This window comes from Euprymna scolopes, chromosome 13 (assembly GCF_053919585.1).
Source record: "Euprymna scolopes isolate OS-2025 chromosome 13, ASM5391958v1, whole genome shotgun sequence".
Taxonomy (NCBI): domain Eukaryota; kingdom Metazoa; phylum Mollusca; class Cephalopoda; order Sepiida; family Sepiolidae; genus Euprymna; species Euprymna scolopes.
The window spans coordinates 66,252,094-66,266,492 of NC_136494.1; the positions used below are offsets into that span (position 1 = coordinate 66,252,094).

Genomic DNA, 14,399 nt, shown 5'->3' on the forward strand with positions numbered 1-14,399 from the left:
AATGTAGTTATATTTTCTACCCCCACCCCTTTACTTTATTTTTTACCGTTATTTTTCGTTTAGATTTATTCATTATTATGTAATATTTTTTTCACACACACACACACACACACACACACACACACACACACACACACACACACACACACACACACACACATATAACCTTATTTATGTACGCTCACACACACTCACACACAAACATACACACGCATATTATATGTATCTATGTATATGTAAAAATAAATGAATAAAGAACAGCAAGTAAACAATGCAATTAGATAAACTCATCACACTACACTAATAAGCCACGTGGTCGCAAATGTAAAACTCCGTACTCAGAAGGTCACTTCTTCTTCATCCTTTTTGCTTTGACCCACGAAAAAAAACATCATTTGTCCATTGCATCTACCCATTAAGAGCAGTTGCGGCCAATTTCTTATTCTGCAGATGCGCCTTTTAAACCATATATCTGCACAGATTTTCACACACGCACACACACACACACACACACACACACACACACACACACAAACATACACACACACACATAAATTTCATATTGTATGCGTAAGTTCATCAGAAATATGCGAATGAATGTTATTTTCAAATTATTCAAAACAAAATTTCAATACAATGTTTTGATAATAAAGAATTTATGAGTAATTTAATATTTTTTTCGTCTATCCGCCGTTCTCTTTTTAAAAGCACATTTTAACTTAATTCATCGAAACTGTTACTTCTTCAGCTACACACACACACGCACGCGCGAACACGTATATATATATATATATATATATATATATATATATATATATATATAAATGCATAAATATAGCTATAATACGATATATATATATACATACATATATATATATATACATATATATATATATATATATATATATATATATATATATATATATATATTAAAAAGTTTTAAAAAAAGAAAGAAAATTGAAAGTTTACATAGAAGCAATTAAAGTTTAATCAAAGACCCCTCATGACCTAACGAAACATTATTCCATTTGTGTATCAATTAGGTTTCTTTTTTTGATAACTTATTTGTATCATTATCACTATATAGCACTAGATTACACGATAACGAACAATTTTTTATAATCTATTATAAATCTTAGTTTCGGATTTCATTTGGAAATATATATATATATATATATATATATGTGTATATATATATATATATATATACACATATATATATATATATACACACTCTCACACACACACACACACACACACACACACACACACACACACACATATATATATATGTATATATATATATATACACTATGTGTGTGTATATATGTGTGTGTGTAGTGTGTACTTTAGTCCATATTTTCTCTAGGTAGTATAAACAAAATATACAAAATTCAGCTGAGACATAGATAGATAAAGAGATAAAGACAGAGAGAGGGAAATGAGAATGAGTTGAAAAATATATAATAATTTTAGTGTGTAAGTTAATGCAACGTATGTAGAATTCAGAATGCAAAATCAAGTTCATATAATATATATATATATATATATATATATATATATATATATACATATATATATACATACATATATATATATATATATATATATATATATATATATATATATATATATATATATATACCTATTTTGTTGAAAGGAAATTACAATATTAATTAACGGAGAATTATCTCCTTTGTTACGCCATTCTCTTTAATGGACGATAACTTTTAAAAGTTGTAATGCGCCTCCATTTTCAGGACGGAGTTTAGAACACACAATAATAATCCAAGGCTGTCGCTATTGTTGTTGTTGTTGTTGTTGTTGTTGTTGATGATGATGTTTCTGCTGTTTTTGTTGTTGCTGTTAAAATTATTTCTCGATATTTAAAAAAAAAAAATTTTTATTGGTTTCAAACGAGGAATTTTTTTTAAAAATAAATATACGGGGAGGGGGCAAAGTTTATTACGTTGACAAATGAACTGAAAAAAAGATGGCTTCAATATGAATAGGCATCACATGTGCATAAATATAGATATATTACGATTATATATGCGAGATAGGAGTAGGAAAAAGAGCAGGTGTATATATAAAATTCTCAATAGTACATTTGAATCACAAATGTTATATATATATATATATATATATATATATATGTATATATGTGTGTGTGTGTGTGTGTATTAAAATGTGAGTGTGTGCATGTGTATTTTGTGTTAAATAAGTCACAGTTGCATCTACTTCTAAATTTGACGTATTATTTCGACGTGTTTAGAAGGATAACATTCCTCCCTTTCAGGATCAATAGCATAGTAATTTCCAAGCAGTACTCAGTGATTTGTTTCACTAACAATAGGAATGTGTGTTCCCTGGAGTCTGAATGATAAGTCTTTCCAGATTTCTAGCACTCCTCGTATCTTTAGATAAACGTTGCAAATCACTCTGAGTTGTCGCAACAGCCACTTACCACTAATTTATTACTGATCACAACTGTTGTCCTTTTCTGGAATTTAAATAGCAATAAACCTCTCCTCAAATTCCAATACTTTCAGTGGCTATCTGGATGCTCTCCTCCCTTTCCTCTTAATGTAATCATTCTTGATTCTTCACGATCCTGCTGTGTTATACAACCGAATCTGGTTCTTCTTCTTCTTCTTCTTCTTCTTATTATTATTATTTATTATTATCATCATGATTATTATTATTATTTATTATACTACTACTACTACTAGTAGTAGTAGTAGTAGTAGTAGTAGTAGTAATCGTATTATTGCTTTTAACGTTGATGTTCTAAATACTGATACTTTATAGTCGCATCTCTTGACCTCAAAATATTTTCTATTCATTTTTTCGTCTCTGATCCAGAAACGAAGAGTTCGCATTTAAATATCAAGAGATTATTTAAAATGTACGGAAGCTCAAAAGGACAACTATTCTATTTATTATTGCCTCAAGTTCATATACTCAGCTGCTTGTAGATAGTAGTTCTATAATCGATTATTTGTTTAAAAAATATATATTCTTTCCACTTCGGGATAGTAGTATAATTATTTCTAAAACGTATGCTTAAATGGAGAGGATAACACCCTTAATTATGTGTGTGTGTTTTTTGTCTCTCCACATATAAAGATAGAAACATCGCTCTCGGAACTAAGGTAAAGCTACTAAATGCGTTAGTCATCTCAATCATGCTTTACGCATACGAGCTGTGGACACTGAACGCATACCTACAAAGAAGGATCTAATCAGTAGAAATGAGATGCAGCAGAAGATACCTTGGCACGGACTATATTACCAGCAATGAAGTTCACAAAAAGGTCGCCCAACAAGTGCGTTACTATGAAGACCTACTAACCATAGTGAAGAAAAGAAAACTCAGATGGTATGGGCACGTAAAACGCTGAGAAGGACTTGCAAAGACTACCCTGAAAAGAGAAGTCCAGTGGAAAAGGAAGACAGGACAGACAGAAGTGGGTCGACAACATTCTTGATTGGACAAGGAAAAGCTTCTGTGTAACTCAGGCATTCGCCCACAACCGGACCAAGTGAGGCCAGCTGGTCCACTGTTCATCCACTATGTAGCGTTCCTACGGCCCTGGAAGGTTACGGGACCAGTAACAGTAACCGTATGCGTTTTTTACGGTCAAGTTCTAATGTTTGCATATTGTCTAGCAAATTTTGTTGCAGTTTAAGGCGAACGTTACTTTTGGAGGCATAAAGTTATTTTAAAAGGAAGTACAGTTCAAAATAATTAACCGAAAACAATTTATATCTTATTTATTTACTTATTTACGGCGTATTTGCGTTAAAAATGAATATTTACTACTGTAACAGAGCGCGGACTGTGTATGGCAGCTGTGCGAAAATGACCGAGCCATATGCGAGATGACGTCACGGCAAGGAAGAAAGAAAAAGTTTAGAAAAAGAAGAACGTGTACGCAGATTGAGGATCACGTTTGAGATTATCACAATCACATTAGAGACATGGGTGAAATCATAGCCGTAACCAGAAGTCAAGCGTGGCGAGAGAATAAGAAATAAGGGTCTCTTCTTAAATCCCGAAAAAGGAATTTAATTTCTTCATATTCCTTTTATTTTGTCTTCTTTGTGACAGAGTCTATAACGTGTTGAGTCTCTACATATTAATAACGTGTGTAACGGTACAGTAGAAGTTATGAGCATTTAGTTCCGTAATTATTGGTTGTGAATAGAGTAAGAAGGATACTGCTCTGTGCATTAGCATTTTGGTGTGGATTCTGAGGGTCTGTTCTTAAAAACCATCCTTCTAAGCTGACCAAAATATGCTGATGCTTGCGTTCATCACCACACTTTTTTATGGATGTGAGTTTCGGATGAGAAGCCTGGAGACCTTCCAAATAAGATTTCTCCAGAACATCCTTGGCATCACATGGAGGGACAGAGTGTTGCACACAGAGTGTTGGTAGAGCAGACAGTTGCAGCGTAGAGTCCATGATGGCCCAATGTCAACTCAGTTGCCTGGGGCACATCATTCGTATGCCCAGCACAGAGTTCCGTGTAGAATCTTCTATGGTTAATTACCCCAAGGCTGACGATGTGCTGGTGGGCAGAGGAAGCGTTTCAAAGACCACATCAAGAGACCTCTGAAGAGATGTCGAATAGATCCTTCTTCAGAAGAGGAAGTTGCTTTCTACCGGGATCTCTGGCACTCCCTCTACTAACAAGAATCGACTGCATTGAGAAGCAGCGAATACAGGACCATACAGCAAAGTGTGCAAAAAGGCATGCTCGTCAGACCATCCGTACTCCACCTGGCACTTACTTCATATGCTCGATATGTGACCATGCATGTGGGTTCAGGATTGAACTATTTAAACATCAGCAGACTCAGTAGAAGAAGATTTTTATCATCGGATAACGATGGACAACCAAGAAGAAGAAAAAGACTGAAACATCAAATATGGTTGGATTGGAGAAAGGATTGTGAATTTTATTAATGATTTCATGGTTAAAATATAGGAAGGGAGTCACTCCATATCTTAATAATGTAACGTCTTGTAATGGGGTTTACAGCTATTACAGGAGTGAATTGTATTGAGGAGTAGCGATTACAGGACCATACAGCAAAGTATGCAAAGAGGCATGCTAGCCAGACCATCTCTACTCTACTTGGCACTTCCTTCACATGCACGATCTGTGACCGTACCTGTGGATACAGGATTGGACGATTTAAACATCAGCAGAGTCACACAAAGATCGTTATCATGGGATAACGATGGACAACTAAAAAGAATGCGTTGAACATATATATATTTTTTTTAACAAGAAGTAAGATACTAGGGTCCTTATTACTTTTCACACAACTAATGATTGGGTAACTTACAATGCTTATAACTTCTATCAAATATAAAATACGTCACAAATGAATAAGCAGAGCAAAATAAATTGTTTCTAAGTTACCAACTGCATTTACTTTAAAATAATTTATGTCGCCATGTTGGTATAGACATGCGAGAATTTATGGATCATCTTTTACAAAGTTTCATTCATAAAAAAAAACAATACCTGCATTTGTTTAGAAATGGAATAAACGTATACATAATTCGAGAATTATTTATTACGTGTTTTTTTTTTAATTAAATACGAACGCGCATGCGTGGTAGGGGTTGCATGCAGAGGGAGGAGAGAACAGCATCAATGGTGATAATGTTTTCCGGTAGAATGCGCTACAAACAGAAATGTTTCAAAATGTGTTTGTTTATATTTACAGGGTAGAGCAGCATACATAACTTTCATATTTGGACAGCGCGTGCTGTGATGGCGGCAGAGAGGTGTTGCGTGTTCTAGCAGGTGAGCATGGCGATGTAAGTTTTAATTTACTCCATGTAATGTTAATGTAACAGTTTCCTTCCGTGATGCTCATTTTCATGGAGTGTGTTGACAGGGGCTAATATTTCTTTTATTGTTTTAGACGTGAAGCGTCCTTCGCGGTCACGAGATTTAAGCCTTTTTGACTGTTTACTTTGGAGATTCCAACATCGTCCTCAACCTCTTACGACTTTGAAGAGAAGCATCAGAGAGGAAATTGACGCAATTTCACCTGAGATGATAAGGAGTGTTTAAAAAAAAAATTGACAACGATTCCATCAACGGCCAAATATATATATATATATATATATATATATATATATATATATGTGTGTGTGTGTGTGTGTGTGTGTGTGTGTGTGTTTATTTATGTATATATGTGTATATATGTATATGTGTGTAGTTTTATATATATATGTGTGTATGTGTGTGTACGTGTGTTTATTCATGTATGTATGTGTATATATGTATATGTGTGTAGTTTTATATATATATATATATATGTGTGTGTCTGTGTGTATATATGTAGATATATATATGCTCCACCCAATATATATATATATATATATATATATATATATGTGTGTGTGTGTGTGTGCGCGTGTGTGTGTGTGTGTGTTTATGTGTATGTGCGTACGTATTTGTGGGATACGTGTGGGTGTTTGTTACGTATGTACATATGTATATATGCAAATATGCTGATGTGGTTATGTATGTAGTTTTAATATGAAATGAAAATAAAGTATAAAAACAACCTTTTTCATTGGTCAAGTATTGACCTCAAAATGATTTTAGAAAAATAAAAGTAAAAACAGAAGGATGACCGTATATGTGTAGTGTATGCGTACATAATGTATATCGAAGAGATGTATATTATTTAATTGAAATAAATATATGCGTTTATGCATATGTTTGTGCATATACACAACAGATAAATAATACGTATATACAGTCCTCATGTATACGTAACCTCATAAATTTACACATATATACATATATATGTATATAATATTTATATCCATGCATATTTATCTGAAGAGATCCTACGATTCCGTATTAATAATATTCTTTGTTGTAAGCCTTAGTATTATTAAGAGAGAATACATGAAAATGGTTGTTGTTATTATTATTAACTATAAATTGTTCCTATTATAATTTGGTAAAAAAAAAAAAAAAAAAATGTCCAATTCAAGAATCTTGGCCGGTTTCTATTCAATTGTCTGGCCAAATTATAAGTTAAGCGTTTTAAACTAAAACGAAATTACATAAAGGATGATTTTGCCCCTTTTTCAAACAAGGGAAGCTGACTCAAATAATAAAGAAATTAATGCATGTAACCAATTATGAAAATCGATTGCTATCTTCAGGTTTGGCTACTTTACTCGCGAGAAGAATGAAGATGGTCTTCATGAGACCTTTGAAATTAATTTTTACACATGGAAAGCGTTCATATATCGCTTTTTCATTATATTATTTAAGATCAAGAAAAAATATGTGAATGAATTTAAAAATTATGGTAAAAGAATGAATTTACAGGGACATTGTTGGAGTTTATCCGATGAAATATTTAAGGGAATTTTATCTGTATATTCTTAATACATATTCCATGAGATTATTTATATGTATATATATATATATATATATATATATATATATATATATATATATATATATATATATATATATATATATATGAGATACATAGTGCTTCTAGAGAGTATGGAAAGAAATCCCATAAAGCGTTTGATTTATTTATTCATAAAAATGTACAAAACTTGGAAAGTTTTCATTGGATAGAATGGTTTCGCGAGAATAAAAAAAAATCTAGCTAGGAAACGAAGTGAGGTTTTCCCCAGAAGTTTCGAAGTAAGTGAACTTCGCCCAGTTGGCTTCCTTGCTAAAGAATCCATTTCTCGGGAAACAAAGGTATCCAAAATGTTCCAAGTTCTGTATATATATATATATATATATATATATATATATATATATATATATATATATATATATATATATATATATATATATATATATATGTATATATATCCCTACAAAAGCTGATATTAAATAATTGATTTAAATAAGAAATGCCTAAAATGGCATACTAAATAAATAAATAAATCCTAAGACAAATAACATCGGAAGCAATACAGAATTGAATTATCTCCCTTTCATGAGTCAAAATTCCAAATGTCATATGTGTGCGTATGTTAAATGGATGGTTGAACGCCGACGTCGTCATCTATACCGAATGGGAATCTGGCTTGCACTGGAAATGGCGGGTCCTGTTCAAGGTCTTTTCGGCCAGCTGGCAAGTGTAGTTCTCTGGGCATCGACAGAGATCTCTGCGCTCGACAGTCAGTATGCCCTTCACGACTTCCCGAGTGCAGGACTGGTTAATGTCCGAAACGTCACATGTTGGCTGGAGAAGAAGCGAGAAACAGCTTTGTTAGGAACATTACTGACCATGCAGACACAATGTCAGAGGTTAGGCTTGCGCAGGATCGTAAACCGAAAGAAAGTCGACTAAATTCTAGATTGGGATTGTTAGAAAATGTGCTCAATTAAAAAAACAAAAAAAAACAAACAAAACAAAACAAACAAACAAACTGCAGAGCCGAAGTTTAGTAAACTAAAAGAGCCAAATAATGACCATTCAAAACTATACCGCAGTGTAGTTATAATGCTCACCGAATATCTATAATATATGCAAGAAAGACAGCTTAAACAACGTTACTGATTATTATTTAGTGTTTGTAAGTCTTTTTAAGTTACTGTTTTCAATTAGCACAGAAAACTTTGCGTTTGTTTTAAAAGATACAACGGGATGTATATTCGTTTTGCTCTAAATTCCACCATAGCTTTCATAAAGGCGAGTCGGCATTTAGTCAGCATAGGTGGTGGTAGGTGTAGTTGAATTCGTATTATTGCATTAGATGCTTTGAGATTCTACGACTGATAGTTCCGCTGCATTCTACTATTCATTTAAACACATCCGTCAAGTTGAGCATTTAATTTTCACGCGCTGAAAAATCAAAATACTTTAACAAGCGAAAGTGTATTGATCTAAACGGTTCAATCTTACTTGCTTTCTTGTGAGGGTAAAGTTAGGCACAATGTTATTTTTTAATGTGGGCTACTCAAGCTCCCGACCCCAGGGTTGTCTACGGAAGATAGAAGATATAAAGCATTTAAATCTCAGTCCGAACTGTCTAGAAGCTAAACACTGCTCCCAATTGCAGTGGCGGTTTTGCCCATTTGAAGCCTAGTCTTTCTTATTGTAATATAGCTCGGATGTAAATGCATGAGAAGTGACGTCACTGATGGAGGAGAAAGAACTATGAAACGAAAATGACAAAGATCTCGGGAGAGACGAGATAACGTTCGAATTTCTGTGAGAGACGTGGAGAACGTTCTGCATCACGTGGGCGACGTCACAGCTGTAACGACGAAGAAATAAATGTTGTGCAAACCAAAAGGTGAATCGGAGTAATTTCCCGCTCTTTTGTCCACTTTGTGACTGAGGCCACAAAGTGTGCACAAGTGTACAACGTTACAGTATTGGAAGGCAAAGTTTACGATTCAACGTTTTGAATAAAAAATGGACTGCCAGATGCGTAGATACTTTAAACAATTAAAAATAATTTGGAGCTTATTGATAAAATAGAGGAGATAGAGTGTGAGTAAGAGATAGATAGATAGATAGATAGATAAAGAGAGAGAGAGACAGAGAGAGAGAGAGACAGACAGACAGAGACAGAGACACAGAGACAGAGAGACAGAGAGAAGAGAGAGGGGTACAGAAAGACATGTAGACAGACGGTGGGATACAGTAATGGACATACGCGAATGGGAGAAAGACCAATGGATTTATTTTTACATATATACATTTTTTTAACAGGCAAACAATGCACAGTATTTTTAGGGGGAGGGGAAGGAGGTTAAAAAAAAATACCCCCAAAATAAAAGAATTCACCGCGATATTTTCCTGCTTAATTATTGATGCAGATTAGTAAAACGTTCACATAAGAAAAATTATTTAAAAAAAAAAACATTGGCTGGTAGGGGTAAACCCGTTCAAACTATGTTATGGTAACTTTAAAGACAGTCCCCAGACGAGCAACAATCGACAACAAAAACAATAGCAAAACAACGCGAAAACAAAAACAAACAAATAAATAAACAGAAACAGCAAAATGGACATATGTGCGCGCGCGCGCGTGTGTGTGTGTGTGTGTGTGTGTGTACGACGAGTGTGTATAGTTGTTAGAAAGAAAGAAAGATGTTTGCAATTCAGAATGAAGTTTAGAACACGTTACGTTGGACCTAGTTGCAACCATATATTCTAACATATAAAGTTATCTTGTTGGATTTTCAAAGTTGGATTAAAAATAGACATCCGTCTGACATATCGATATGTGTTATATGTGTTTCGAACTAACCTATATATATATATATATATATATATATATATATATATATATATATATATATATATAACGATTAAACGTCAAAAAAAAAAAAGTCCTCAATTTCAATAATGGCATTTCCCCCAGTGCTATTAAAATCCTTCATAAAATTTTGTACCCATAACAATCTTTATATATATATATATATATATATATATATATATATATATATATATATATATATATATATATATATATATATATATAGGTTAATACAAGAGTGCTCAATATCAAAGTAGGGCAAGGTATACTTTGCTTTCGTATAAGCTGTATCGCCTGAAATATTTAATTATTATAGTAAAAAAATAATTATATATATATATATATATATATATATGCTAATTTAAATCACTTATCGATATAACAGACGGTTTTCTGTTTAAAGCCTGAATTGAACTAGGATAATATATATATATATATATATATATATATATATATATATATATATATATATATATATATAATCCTAGTTCAATTCATGGAATCCCTGTATTTAAAAACAATTATTTTTGTACACTTCGTAAATAAGCACATCTATCTCATATAAAACTTACAAACATTAACAAAGAGACTACCTCTTTGCACATAAAATGCTTTTCTGAATGATCTAGAATATCATATTGAATTAATATATAGAAATGCAGTAATATATAAACCTTTGTGCGAATTATATATATATATATATATATATATATATAAATATGATTTCACACATAGGTTTATATAGTACTGCATTTATATATATATATATATATATATATATATATATATATATATATATATATATATATATATATAATTAATAATTATTATTCTTTTAGACCTACAGGCACTAGTGTTTCATGCTTATACAATCATCAGTGTAGGAGGTCACAAGATTTGAACCCAGCCACGAAGCCACGTTTCTTGCTCCATTTGTTCAGGATCACCAAGCAATTGCCACGGGAATGAAGGGAATTATGAACTATTAAACGCTGAATTCGTACGAATACATTAAACAATCTAGAGTGTACAAACGAACGGAAGTTGTTAACATTGCATAAACGCAAGTTGACTGCCTTTTAGTTTTTATTTCCTAGACAGTGTTTTATTATATTTATTATTAGACACTATCTAAGGCTACCCGGCATTGCTCGGTCGTAAAATACGGTTAAATATAATATTTTGGTTAATGCAGATGTCGTATCTATTATTATATTATTGAACCCTACATATACTAATGATTTAAAAAGTTAAAAAAAAAAAAATGACTCGTGCGCCACCACCGAGAATCGAAACCAAAACGTTTAACTTATGATTTACTTTTTCTTTTGACGTTAATGCCTGAGCTATGAAGACATGTTAGTTGCAAGGCTAAAAATCAAAACATGAAATAATAGCTATTACATTACGTTTATCTGGCAAATTCTATTTTTTTAATTTTCACAGTTTTGCACCGATTTTCCCCTGCTAAAACCCAAATATAAAGTTTCACATGAATTCGAATACCCTATATATTAAGTTTCCTGTCTGTTGATCAAAAACTGACAGAGGAGTTTGGTAGACAACATTTTTTAAATACATATATATAAGCATACATATATATATATATATATATATATATATATACACATATATATATATAAAGATGTTTTTGTGTTTACTATAAACTTTTTACGCAAATATTATGCTAGTATAAATCATGTAGAATATCTGCATGAATATAATTACACGTAATAGTTAACTAAAGATGATCATTCCATAAGAAAACCGAAAAAACTAATAGGGAATTAATTAAAATTAATGTTTAAAAGAATATGCAAATTAGCTAGATCTTTTGCAGATGAATGCAATTCCACGAGCTATATATAACAAAGTTGTATTTCCTTTTTAATTAAATGGAAAAAAGGGGGTTTAATATGATTATCAATACAAACATAACAAATTTATAGGAGTATATATATATATATATATATATATATATATATATATATATATCCCGATCCTATTTTAATTTTATGCGGCATAATCGCGTTCACTCACCGGTTGTTCTTAGTTCACCGAAGTTAAGCAATGTGAAGACTGGCTATTACTAGATAGGTGACCGTTTGGTAATGATATGTCATCTTTTGATATGTAATCTTTCCATGACCTGGATGTACATTCCGCTTGTGAAGTTAATATTTACTGTAAAGCCTCGCCTTCAGGTATTACCGGTTCGTTTATTTCTATGTTTTACTTAATTTAAAAAGCAATTAATTTGTCTATTTTGCTGTTTATTTCCTGTCAACCCCGCGTTCGAGTTCAATTATAATCTCATATCCATATCGCGTACGCAATCACTTTCACGTTGTAAGGCATAAAGGAGGAGAGTAAAAGTGGTTTTATTTTCGGCATCCTCGTATGTCCTCGCTTCCCTTATTTTGTCTTTTACTCCTCGTGTTCCATGAATGATGTTTCTGACAAAGGGAAAATAATTGCTGTTTTCTGGGTCGCAATCTATGCATCTAACATTAATCGATTTTGGCGCCCTTTTTCTTGTTTTTTCTTCCTTGTCTTCTCCTTATATCAAGTGGCTTCATATCATGCCTGGAGCGATTTCCATAAAGAAGAACTTATCATTCCATTTTCCCATTCGTCGAGATAGCTAGAGTATTAACATTTGGACACGAAAAGTTTCAATAGTTAAAGAAAACGTTCAACTAACCCTATTGTTCGATATTCCGATGATGGAATCACCAAAGCAAATTTACCTTTTTTTTCTTTTCTTTTTTCTTCTTTGTAGCTTTTTTTTTTATATAGCTTTCGATACTGTTACTAGATTAAAGGTGGGGTGGCTAAGTGGTTAACGACACGGACTGGTAATCTGGGGGCGCCAAGTTCGAATTCAGATCGTTCCACAGAGAAACTTTCATTTAGAAATACTGGTAACCTTCACTTGAGCTCTTCTGTTAGTACGTGATATCTTTCTTGAAAGACTTATAATTATAATTAGAAAGACATCGGGGGAAATCAATGCCAGCAATAAAATAATCTGATGATGGTACTTACCTTCCCACGGTGAGAAATGTGACACAAGGAGCGTAAAACGAGATTGAAGAGACAGCGCTCTCGAGGAGGAGCACTCAGACTTACAAAATATACTTAGACATCCTCGCAGGCGATTAAGAAACTAGGCCCAAGTGAGACGGCAAAGGCTTGAGAGTGAACCTCCTAGAATTGCACAGGATAAGCATCATACCGCAATCAACAAGAAAAGACCATTATAAAAACGAAAGAGACGCTGTTGATTTATGTGTCGAGGGAACAAGTTTCGAAGCGAAAGGATCAAGAACTAAATTAATTTCTAACTTTGTTTCCGTTTTTATGACATATCTTTCCGACTCATCGATTTAGTGAGATTCGAAACTGGAATGCTAGAGGACAATGCCCGGTGCTCTACCCACTGAACAAAACCTAATAACGATTTACTCGTGGTGAAAATATTTCGTATTTAAATGAAGCAGTGCATTTATTTTTATGTTTTAATATAATTGATCGTATCCATTTTTTTTCGCAAAAAAAAACATTAAGGGTAAGCGTTGCCATCACCAATAAGAGAGAGTATATATATATATATATATATATATATATATATATATATATATATATATATATATATATATATATATTAGGTTTCCGAATGTGAAAGGATATACAATTATTTCCACACTCAACCAACGTCGCAGCTCAGAGCGTATAAGAACAAATATAGGAAAATAGGGCCCATATAAATTTCTTCAACACAGATGGTTGACATGTTGAAAACACGAGGGGTGGTAATCATTGCCCGATGTAGTTTTAACAGTATGAAAATGTATCAAGATACGTACAAACTTTGTATTTTGTTTTCATACATATCTGATGAGATGTTACTATGAAATTTTTTAAAATAATATAAAATTTAAAATTGTCTGGTTTATGCCGAAAAAATTGTGATATCCGACAAAATACAAATATGAAGTTATTCCTCCGTGTTGCTTTTGGTTTTTGTCAGTATATATATATATATATATATATATATATATATATATATATATATATATATATATATATATGTGTGTGTGT

At 32.4% G+C, this 14,399-nt stretch overlaps 1 protein-coding gene across 2 annotated transcripts in view; it reads right to left on the reverse strand.

Annotated features, from left to right (window-relative positions):
• LOC145292055 (uncharacterized) overlaps nt 1-14,399 on the reverse strand; it is a 73,632-nt gene that overhangs the window by 10,305 nt on the left and 48,928 nt on the right. Inside the window, exon 4 of one of the 2 annotated variants that reach the window (XM_080138097.1) lies at nt 103-8,266. The exons of the other annotated variant lie outside the window; for it this stretch is intronic. Within the exon in view, the coding sequence (XP_079994223.1) occupies nt 8,087-8,266 (180 nt within the window). The 3' untranslated portion in view covers nt 103-8,086. Of the gene's footprint in view, nt 1-102; nt 8,267-14,399 lie in introns of those variants that run through there. 2 annotated transcript variants of the gene reach the window in all.